The 11,744-nt window shown below is 32.0% G+C and overlaps 1 protein-coding gene across 3 annotated transcripts; it reads right to left on the bottom strand.

The window, feature by feature from the left end:
* Positions 1-829: 829 nt before the first annotated feature.
* LOC107432509 (protein RICE SALT SENSITIVE 3) lies at positions 830-4,045 on the bottom strand. 3 transcript variants are annotated; one of them, XM_016043655.4, is made up of 7 exons: positions 3,298-4,045; positions 3,086-3,136; positions 2,655-2,783; positions 2,316-2,421; positions 2,081-2,122; positions 1,917-1,973; positions 830-1,752 (listed from the first exon to the last, which is right to left on the bottom strand). In XM_016043655.4, exons 1-7 carry the CDS (start codon positions 3,426-3,428, stop codon positions 1,021-1,023), a joined length of 1,248 nt encoding a protein of 415 aa, XP_015899141.3. In that variant the 5' UTR covers positions 3,429-4,045; the 3' UTR covers positions 830-1,020. The 3 variants fall into 3 exon arrangements, with proteins under 3 accessions (XP_015899141.3, XP_024935280.3, XP_048321154.2); XM_025079512.3 differs by lacking the exon at positions 3,298-4,045 and having other exon boundaries at positions 2,644-2,783; positions 3,086-3,105; XM_048465197.2 differs by lacking the exon at positions 3,298-4,045 and having other exon boundaries at positions 2,316-2,424; positions 2,644-2,783; positions 3,086-3,105.
* Positions 4,046-11,744: the final 7,699 nt, after the last annotated feature.

An 11,744-nucleotide genomic window follows, 5' to 3' on the forward strand; every position in this document is an offset into this window, starting at 1 on the left:
AACTTTGAACAAGGAAAATATAGTTCAAAATTGATTCTATACCTGTTCATCCATTGTCAAATAAGTCTGGCAATGAATGTAAATCTGATCATCAAATGTAGGTACGCAGGAGTGGAAAACATTAATCCGACCGGGTTGAAGAAATCTTTGGATCCATAAGCTCCCACAGTGATTTTATGTGACAGTGACTGTTCATGAGTGGAGCAGGCCCATCACTTAATAATGAAGCAGTTAGGCCAGCAATGTTTGAAGATTGGAATATGATATTTAGGAATTTCTCAAAGTTTCGGTTTGTGGGTTTCTACTTTCTAGGATTCAGTAGACTTGTAGGTTTTGTTTTCTAATCAGGTATAATAGCTCCTGGATATATTAGGTACCAGTTGTTAATCCAGTATTCTAGACATTTTCACAAGTAAAACATTATTGTGACTCTGTGACAGCTCAAAACTTCATCTGATTAATTAAAACCGTTGGACTTTTTGAAGTACAAAAAACACATCTGGGCAATAAGGGAAAAAATCTTAATTGAATATCTCATCTATTTTGTCCATTATCCACGGAGAACTATATATAATATTTACCGGTTTTGTTCAAGTAACGAGTTAGAAGTTGGTCTTGCCTTTAAAGTCACAAGGAGGCATTTAGAATTGGATTTTATTCTATGAAATCGAGACGGCTAATTTTATTAGCTGGATTAAAATTGGAACATGCAGTTCGTTTTGCTTTTAACAGCAATATTCCTAAATGTATTTTATGTTCAAATTAACTAATTGTTCCCATCAATACTTGAATTTTGTGGCAGCAAGTGAGAAATGTTTAGGAAAGAATGAACTACAAGAAAACAAATAATCATTAAAGTCTCATCAACTAGAGCAAAGAAACACAAAATATATAAAAGAACATGAAAAAAAAAAAAAAAAAAAACACGGGAAACTATTAGCTGCAAAGGAACAGAAAATCTTTGCCTAGATACAACCTTCCCAACCCTTGCCTTCCAATACAAATATTACTCTCCCCATTTCACTCCAAGAAGGTCTCCATGACATCAGAGTACATCCCTGCCTCGGAATTTCTATACTCCACCGGTTGGTGCTGGTGATGGTCGACCGAAGTTGACGAAGACGAAGGAGTCATTCTTGCTGGCAAAGTAAAGCTCCTCTTGAACTTGTTTTCCATCTTCCTTGCACCATTATCTGTATGGCTGTCCAAGCTCAAGAACTCATTAGGATTTGCACCACCGGCGGCGGCATTATGCATATTCGAAGAATCTGAATTGGCATTAGGGGTGAGAGGGTGGTGATTCTGATCCGGTTTGTTACCCAAGCTCTCAGGGTTGAACAAAAGCTTTGCATAGTCTGCACGTCCGGTGAGAGCATTGAAGAAAGTAAGACCATTAGGCCATTTGATGTCGTTTTCGTGCTCACCCATCATATCTTCAACTCGGTGCTCAGACGAATGAGGCAGTAGAAACATATGTGTCTCATCTTTGGTTTGTGGATATGCAAGTCTGGCTGAGTTTTGAAAGTTTGGTGAAGGAAGCATAGATGTTGAAGATGGAAGTGGCCTTTGTTGCCAATTAAACAGTGGAGGAGGAGGCCGGATTGAAATGGCGGATTGCTTTGAAGGAATCGAGGTGGATGAGGAAGTATTTCTGGTTGAAGAAAAGAGCTGGGAAAGGTAGAAACCAGATTGGTAACCAAGAGATTCAAAGGTATGCCTCATTCTAAGCACAAAATGAAGGTCTTCAGGTATCTGAGGATGTTACATAATTCGCAATATAAGATCAAAGCTATTCAACAAATTAACAGCTCAAGCAAAGTTTGCAAACGCTGCTACCACATACTCATAATAACCACACATAAATACATACATAAGAATACAGACAGAACAATAAAAAGGAAGAATTTTCAACTCACAATCTTGCAGGAACCCAACTGTAGAAGACCATGGCCCGCTTGAATTACTGCAATTGTCTGATTAAAGTAATGAACAGTATAATTAACTGAAAAACTTCAAAAAGAGAATCTAAACAACACTCGGCTAACAATAGAAAGATTAACCATGTATGATCTTTCTTTACCTGGATGCCTGATTCAAACTGATCAGTCCATTCAGGAGGAAGCTGCAGTAGATAAAAGCATCAAAGTAAAGGGCAGTCACAATCAATCAATAATGAAGTACCATCAAACCAGCAGGACAATATTTATGCTAAATTATGTACTGGTGAAAGACACTGAGTCCCAGAGAGAGAAAAAGTTGGAGAAAAAATAAAAGAAAATAACAATAATAATAATTAGATTTTATTAATCACATACAGCATCAAAAGAACTTTGCCAGTAGTTGGAAATATTTGGTTCACATTCTGTTGGTTCTTTAAAGACCCATTTGTGGCACTTATCAGATGCAACCTTCCCCATCAACCTGCTTATACAGTTATACCAAATTTCATCCACAATCAGTGCAACATATATAAAACAAATTTCTCTTAATAATGCTTTTCTATCATATATGATTTTTATTTAGAGGCAGAGACAGCAAGAGAGAGACTGAGACTGAGACTGAGAGACAAGTGAAAGACAGAGAGAGAGAGAGAGAGAGAGAGAGAGAGAGAGAGAAATGAATCCACAACCAAAAAACACCTACCCAGCACCCACCCTTCTCCATAATTATACAATTGAATGGACATCTTGCTGAAGGCTTTTCTGACAGGATCCTCTCCATCAATTTCTTCCAGACAATCTGAAACTCTTCCTCGGCAAAATCCATCTTCCCACATCAACATCCTTCACATGAACAAAAATAATTCATACACAGAGAAGCAACATAAATCAGTTTGTTATTCAAACAATACCCAAATCAACAAATTGAACCAAACATTATTTACTTGTATAACGTTTATTAAATTTCTAATTCATAAACTAGTTCACTGTGTCATTTTTTTTTTCTTTGCCTCCGCTTTAAAAGAAGAAGAAATGATACAGAAGAATGGAATTGCAGCGGTAATTAAGTTGACTTAGTAATTCAAAGAATACTACTTTTTTTCAGTTTCTCTCTAAAAATTTTCAAAAAAGAAAACCACACTTACAAGCTGCCGTTGTCATCTCCAACCTTGCAGCCATTACCACCTCTGACTCGTCTGCAAAATATGAAACGGAAGATTACCCATTTAAGGAAACAGCTTTAAAAACAAAGCATCCCCAAAGCTAGTACACAGAGAGAAAGAGAAAGAGAGAGGAAGACAGAGAAATTAAACAAAGAGAGAGAAAGAGAAAGAGCGAGACAGAGAGAGAGACATACGGTCTAGGACGGATGGTCCAGAAGACAGAGTAAGTCCAGTCTGTGTTGAGACAGACGCTTCTGAGGGCCTCATGAAGGGCCATCATCCCAACAGCTTCTTTGCTTCTATCTGATGCTCCTGAGCCCACCATCTCTTTCTCTCTTTCACCTTTGTCTCTCTCTCTCTCTCTCTCTCTCTCTCTATGGCCTTCTTTTTTTTTTTTTTCCTTTGTTTCACTTGGACAAATTTAGACCACCCTCCACTCTTTCTTTCTTTTTCCTCTTCTTCTACCTTCTCTACTCTCGGTTTTCTCTGGAAGACAAAAAGAAAAAAAAGAAAAGAAAAAAAAACCAAACAAACAAACTCTAGCTAGCCAATTCTAACCTAAACTTTTTTTTATCTTCTTTAGCAACTCCACACTGCTTAACCACCACAAAGGAGACCCTTTCTTCATCACCCTTTGTTTGTCTCTCTTTTTATCACATATTTTATTCTTTTTGGCTTGCATCTCTCCGTCTCTCTCTCTTTCTCTGTGTGAGTCTACTATTCTTTTGTTGGTCCCAAGTAATCTGGTTTGGTAACCTTGACAGAGGGAAGGTAAAAAAAAAAAAAATTTAAAAAAAATAAATAAAAAAAAAAAAAGAGAAAAGAAAGAAAGGAGAAATGGGGGGTGGTGGATATTTGGTTTTTTGATGTTGTAGCAATAAGTATTTAACCATGGAAAAACAGTGGGGACAGCTTTTATCTTCTTTCTCTGTCTCTTGCATTTTGCAAAGCACAAATGTAAGAAAGGATAGCTAAAACAAAAAAGCTAAAAAAAACAAAGTCCTGGTCTTTATTAATCAATTCACCATTTTACCCTTCTGTTAGAAGTTTGTCTCTGTAGCTGTGTAGGGTTGGTTTAGCCATTGTTAGGTTTGGTTTTCTTCCCTTTGACCTGATATATATATATATATATATTTTTTGTTTTTTTTTTGGGGGTGCCATGCCCATATAAACCCTCGTTTGGGTGAATGGGTCAAAGCCACTATGCTTTCTTTTGTGCTTTCCTTGGTAGCTAATTTTGTATAAGAGAAAAAAAAAAAAATCTGAAAAAGAAAGAACATTCCTGTTGAAGTGCAAAGAGTAGGCTTAGGCAATTGCTTTCCTTGTGCTTTTCAAGTAGTTTTCCAAAAGTTTCTCTCAGATTTGCTTTGCTTCAATGGCCTTGGTGGGTGTTTTCAATGCATCTTTCCCTTTTATCAAAAATAATATACATCTCTTTTGAAAATGATACTATATCACACCCCAACTCCATTTCAGCATCATATCTCACTTTTCTAGTATTAGGTCAAAATTATATGCCTATCATTGCATCATTTATTGTATTGGTAGAAATTAAGTGAGCAACCAAAAAAAAAAAAAAAAAGGAGGTAAGAGAAACAAAAAAGCAAACAAAGTGCATTATTACCGGCAAACAAAATTTCTTCAAAAAGCTATTTTTAAGAGTTAGTAGTAGACAACTAGACATCACAAAAGATCAAGTTTATTTTTTTTATTATTTTCGGCTGCACTGCAAATTTACTTTAAATCATGTTCTTAAGCGGCAACAATCTTTTGACTGGTAGTTTCCCATTGTATAAAGTACACCAATGGTGAACGCCAATACATGTAAAAATTACTTACATATAATAGTTACAAGGGTAAATAGGCAATGAATCATTCATAATATTCGATAAAGTCCATATCCTGCATTTTGATATTGTATATGATTATATCATTAAATTTATATTGTACGTAAGTATTTATTATTGAACCCATTAAATTTACATTGCACATAATTGATCATGGAAAATAGATACTTTGGTGCAGTAAATTTTTCTTCAAGCTTGCAAGTTGGAGCTGGGCTCAAAACTAGGGCAAAGAATAGTCCGAAAATACAGTTTTTTTATTATTTTCTCTGTCAAATGGGATACCCAAAAAAGTCATGGTTATTCGATTACCCAACTTTTTTCCTATATTTAGATGCAATAAATCTGACTCATCTGATTCATAAGAATAAAAAAAATAAATAAAAAATAACTCTGACTCATTTTAAAGTTACAAAACAATCCTTAATATGGATTTCTTAACATCAAAGGTTGAAGGATTACTAAAACAATTGGTAAGGCGCAGAATCTTTACCAGTCAAAAGTGATAGGGTGTATACTGAAGTTTAGATTTGGACTAATATTTTTTTAGGGAATTTGATATTGTTTGTCATGTCAGATTGTATTTTTTTATAAGGGAAACTAAGTTAGAGTAATCATAGTAATTTTTGTACGATTCAGAGTATAAAGGGTGTACACATATTTTTGAGCACCCTTCTATCTGTTAGTTTCCTAACTTAGCTTCACAACCAAGGCAATTGAAAATTCAGATTTGCCCTTGAATTCAGGAAAAAAAAAAAAAAAGAGTAAAAATTAAAAATTAATTCGTATATTAGGTTCTACTTGAATTACTCTTTTTTGATTACCATGTTAGTTTCATTTGCTCAAATGGATACCTCATTCACTATTCTTTCATTGTTTTACATCATATCATCTTTACCCCGTTCAAAGAAAAACAATAATAAATAACCACTATTATTTATTTGTTTTTTTCCAACCTTAACCTTTTATGTCACTTTTGTTCCTTTTCCTAGTGAGTGATGATGTAGACACAGTATATAAAAACCATATTTATCTACACCCAAAAAAAAAAAAAAAAAAGAATCAGCTTGGTTAAAAAAAAAAAAAAAAGTGAATTTTGTAACCAATTACTCAAGTATAAGACTTCTACAAATCCCAAATAAAAAAAATATTTACCAAAAATGAAAAATCCCACATAAAAGTATCAAAATTTTATTTCAACCTATAATTGCAAAATTTTGATAATAATTAGGATAAAATAGAGTTTTTCTTTTCTTTTCTTTTCTTTTTTCTTTTTTTTTTGGGGGGGGGGGGGGGGGGTTGTATTTGGATAGAGTTTAAAGGGCATTGGTAATTTAGTCATTTTGAACGAGTACGGTGTCCCTCAGTCTAAAATTCTCAAAAAGGGTGCTCAAATCACATCTCATTATAGTAATTAACCAAAAGGTAGTGTAGAGAGAGAGAGAGAGAAAGAGGGAATAAGAGAGGGATTAAGGAGTCACGTGAGCACGTGCCATGACAGTGAGTCGGTGCATCGTTTCTCTTAAAGAAAGCGAAGCGCACGAATTGCGGGGCACTGCGTCCCCTACCTGCGACATCCACCTCCCTCTTTACCACGCGCTATTCCAGCGAGCAAAGCTCTAGTATCGTGAAGAGAACGCCAGGTCGCCAATCCGGTGGGTCCCACAAGGCCAATGAAGGAGCGCGTGGAAGAGACGAGGGTGGTGCATATCTAGAAATATAAGCATCAATCTCAATCCTTGGGCTCACTACCCTCCGCATTGACCGGCCCAGGCGTCGCTCCAAACCCATGACCGTATCTTCATGTGGGACCCACTCCTAAATCTTTTTTGGTTTTTTTGGCTCTTTCAATAAGATAAACCCGAGTCTAGTCTAAACCCTAACTCCAAACCCTAATTATTCATCCGCCAAAAAAAAAAAAAAAACTCCCAACCTAATTTATATATGTTTATTTTGTTTTTTGGTGAATTATGTTTATTTTGTTTATTAGTAGGAAGGAAGAGACTGGAATGAGAGTGGACACACAGCACGGGGAGTTTCTGCAAAGTTGTATTTGGAGGGTCAATCCAAAAGCACTTTGGATTTCAATTGTCATTTCCAAGCTTTCACTGGCAAACAATCATCAACAAAGTAAATAAATCAATAAGTAATTACAATTTGATTAGAATTTTAACAATGGGGATGCTGAGAATGTGAACATAGCCAGCTGTGACTAACCAATATATACATACATGAGATTTTTCTTTCTTGCTTTTTTTTTTTTTTTTTTTCATAGCAATAGATAAATAAATAAGATTTTTTTTTTTTTGACTTTGTATAATATATATATATATATATATATATGAGATATACTTAAAGAGTATATCAAATGAAAGAAAGCTATCATATTATAACATTGTAAGTCTAAGATTGTGGATTCCAACATGACAAATTTCATTTGTGCCTTATGATTAGATGCCATGTAGAATAGTTAAGGGGGACCAGATAGCTCACCCAAGCAGTTCATGGGTGGATAAATTCCATCTTGAAGCCCACTTTTTTTGTTTTTTGAAAGTATATATATATATATATATATATATAACAAAGTTCAAATAAAATGCTTAATATGAGAAGATTAATATAAGATATTATTTTTCAATTTCTGAATCATATCAAAAATTAAATTTATATTTATATTTATTAATTATCAAAATTTATGAAGTTTTTAGAATTTTAATATATTATTAAACTAATTAAATATTTTTTTAATTTTAATTCATAATGTTTAATATGATTTAATAATCATTAAATATGAAGTTTAATTTAATAAAAAAAATTTATTAGAGATTAATGATGTATATATATATGAGATATTATTTATAGGGTATGTTAACAGTTAAAGCCATTTCAAGTAATTTCCATCCTAAAGAAAAAAAAAAAAAAAGTAATTTAAAGTCAATATTTATTACTGTACTCTCGTAGATTTTAGAATAGATTTCCTATTCATTTTTTCATCAAGCATAATGATATGTTTATATTCCATGAATTGAAAGATTAATATAAATAAATGAAGTGAAAATAAATGCAATCCATTTCAAATTATGATACATCATCATTTGATAAAACAAAGCATTGTTGTTTTTTTTTTTTTTTTTTATATCCCCCTATATGTATACTTGGTCAAATTAAATTCGATTAGTTAAATCATTGATTATTCTGCAACAAACAATTATTGTTATTTGTAAGGACAAATATAGATAGAAAAATAAGACATTATTGTTTCGTTAATTAATGTTTGAATGGTATAAGAGATTACATGGGATTTTAGATATCATCAACTTGTAGTCAGCCAATAATAAAGCAATAATTTGTATATTAGGACAAATAAATAAAAGGTTTTTCTTTTGGTTTTTTTTTTGGCCTTTATATATTTGTGTGTAACTTATTTACCTTATATATTTATTAGAGTTAATTATAGCATCTAGACTTTCAATTGATGCTTTCTATCTTAAGACACCGTTTTTCTCCCACGATGGAGAACCAAAAATAAAAAATAAAAAATAATTTCTCTACTGAAAAAATCTCTTGAAAATTGCAAAAAACTATGTATGAGAGCCTCAAGAAATCATCTAAATTATTCTTGTGCTATGCGCGTGTAAACATACATATATATATATATATATATATATATATATATATTATGTGTTTGAAGACATGCATGCAGTACCTCATATGATATGTTAAGGAAAACACCACGAAAAAAAGAAAAAGAAAAAAGCATAAAATACAGAAAACAACCTCAAAGCAGGAGGACTCAAGTCAAATAAGGTGTTTTATTTTGCTGATATTTGATATGAATACATGGAAAGCATGCAAATTAATACTTTATTTCACATCCACATTTGAAATTTTTTTTATTTCTTTATGTATTTATGAAGTAGAGGGGATGGGTATAGTTGATGGTACATAATCATTAAATTTTCAAAGATTTCAGATATATTATATTAATACACTTTGAGAGGTGTTTAAAATAAAAATTAAAAGCCATGAGAGAATAATAAATTGAAGGGCGTGTGGAACGGGAGGCGAAGGGCTGAGCACGCTGCAATTTGAGTGTACGTCCAACCGCCGTGGATACTGGATTGTTACCTCAGACGCACGTGTGTTGATCAGTACCTCATACAACGCTAATCACTCCCATCACAATGCGCACGTGTTCATGCTGGGCTGCTGACAGCTATGCTCCAGAACAAGCATAATTTTCTTTCTTTATTAATTCCTCATATGTATGATAACAATAAATAAATATAAATTGATTGGATAGGTTCTATATAGGTAGATATCAAGATAAATAGATAGATAGATAGATAGATCCGATCCGGTAAAAACTAAAGATTTGCATTTTCTTCGATCCTCGTTTGTAATTGTTCTTTTTCTTTTTTCTTTTTTTAACAATGAAAATGAATGTTTACTTATTATATGTTTGATTTGAATATAATTTTCTTTTTTTCTTTTTTTTCTAATTACAACTTGAGACGTAGAAAGGGAGTTTATAAATACTTTTAAATTTTGGTCTTTTTTTTTTTTTAAATAGTTTTGTAGCTTCAATTTGTATCGGTCATTGGATTTGGAATGCAATAAAAGATATGTGAATATGAGGTGTTAAAAACATAAATGTACACAAGATAGAAATTTTGCAAAAAGTAAATTTTTATTGGGATAATTCAGTAGCAAAAATACATATATATTTTTTTGAATTATGGTTTTAATTTCAATATTTTTATTTCCAATGTATAAAAACATTCCTCAAATAGAAACATATACAATGGATCAATTAAATTGGTACATCTAATTTTAACTATTTGGGTTGGATTGACCAAGATAATTGATTTAGTTTGACTAAAAAAAGTAGGTTGGAATTTTATGAATTCCTAAAATAGAAACATATACAATGGATCAATTAAATTAGTCCATCCAATTTTAAGTATTTGGGTTGGATTGACCAAGATAATTGATTTAGTTTGACTACAAAAATTAGGTTGGAATTTGATGACAATGCTATTTTCAATATCTGGTTTCCTTTGGGCATTTGTCTTTTACTTCATATCAGACCAATCTATATATTAATGGGAGTTCAAAATTTCGTAGACATAATAATCACATATTTTTATGCATATAGATACAGGTAATAAGCAGCTGACTAGGTTTGGCGTGGTGTTCAAATTTGGATTCAACTTTCAAATGTTCTTTTTGTACACCGACCAAAAAATTTAGCTCCCAAGGACAGAATCTGGTTGCTGGTATTTATGTTTTTATTTTCCAATTTTGAAGTTTTTCCACCTTGTGTGCTTCCAATATCAAAATATGCCGCTCCACCTTACACATACAGCTGGGTTCCTGACTCAATTAGTCATATCCAGTTATCTACCAAATCAAATTGTAAAATAATGTTTAATTAACTCATCATATCATCCATATCTATGCACCGACTTGTATATAAGTAAATATATAATATAAGATTAATTGTTTGAATTATGATCTACATAAAAGAAAGATTAATTGTTTCATGTTACTACCTGCAAACTTCTTCTTTTATTAATTTTAATCATTTTAATGAATGAGACTTTAAAATGCATATTAGGCATATATATATATATATAATATGGTTCCACATGAAATTTACTTTGGTTAGATAAGAAATTTTTGGTAATTTGGTTATATAAGATTTTAGTAATTCACTATTGGACTCTCTCTTTATATATATATATATATATATCAATGAAAATATCCTTAGTCGTTTAAATAATTATTTCATAAACAATGTATTCTTAACGTTTTATGTTAATTTGCTTATGATACGAAGATACTTTGATTAACACACTCAAGAAGAAATTTTTTTTGGCAATATAACACATTCTAGGAGCATGGCAATTGGTCAAAGAGGGAAACTCTAGCTCCCGTATGAATATTGCTAATTGCTAACCATATATAATACTTTCATGCTTTTATTTTATTTTATTTTGTTTTGGTGAATAATACTTTCATGCATTTGCAAGCACATTTAAAAAAAAAAAAAAAGAAAAAAAAGAGAGTAAATTCTTGAAGAGGGTAGTCTTCCAAAATTGAATATGATGGTTCAAAAGTCTTTAGGGAGAGTAAGTTTAGTAAAAGGCACATGGTAGAAATTAAAATTATTTTGAAATTTGGTAAGTGTAATAAACGTGTAATTTCCTGTCACTTGATTTGATGGGAGGTACATACAATAAGTGCGGTGTGCACACCACTCCGCTAGAGGATTGAGGTATGGTCATTGTCTTTTTCTCTGTTTAACTTTGACGCCAGGTCAACTCTCTCCACAGTACAATTGACAGCACGCCACAGTTTACAATTAACTTCGTTGACAGAATCAAAACACCCATAATAAGGAAAAAAAAAAAAAATCATAATGCTTTTCAAGGCAATAATTTAGAGGCTTAATTTCATGATAAAATTCATGCATATGGATGGAGTAGATGAATGAATTCTATATTATATTATTAATATAAATTCTCCAATTCTCAGTTTGCTAATTATTATTTTTTTGGTCTGTTTGTTTCTTGGACACACTGTAATTTTTTCCTTTAGAAAAGTATACTTAAAACTAATTAACTAGGCTTATGGCAAATCTGCATCTCTCATGTGTTTTCATTTTCTCTGTAATTTGCTTTTAGTCTTTAAAAAAAATATGATGATAATATTAAAGAGCAATACTTCTTTTGATTTGTTTTCTTTTTTGTTTTTTTGGGGAACAATCTACACCAACTCTTTTTTGGAATCCA

This window comes from Ziziphus jujuba, chromosome 11 (genome assembly GCF_031755915.1).
Source record: "Ziziphus jujuba cultivar Dongzao chromosome 11, ASM3175591v1".
Classification (NCBI taxonomy): Eukaryota; Viridiplantae; Streptophyta; class Magnoliopsida; order Rosales; family Rhamnaceae; genus Ziziphus; species Ziziphus jujuba.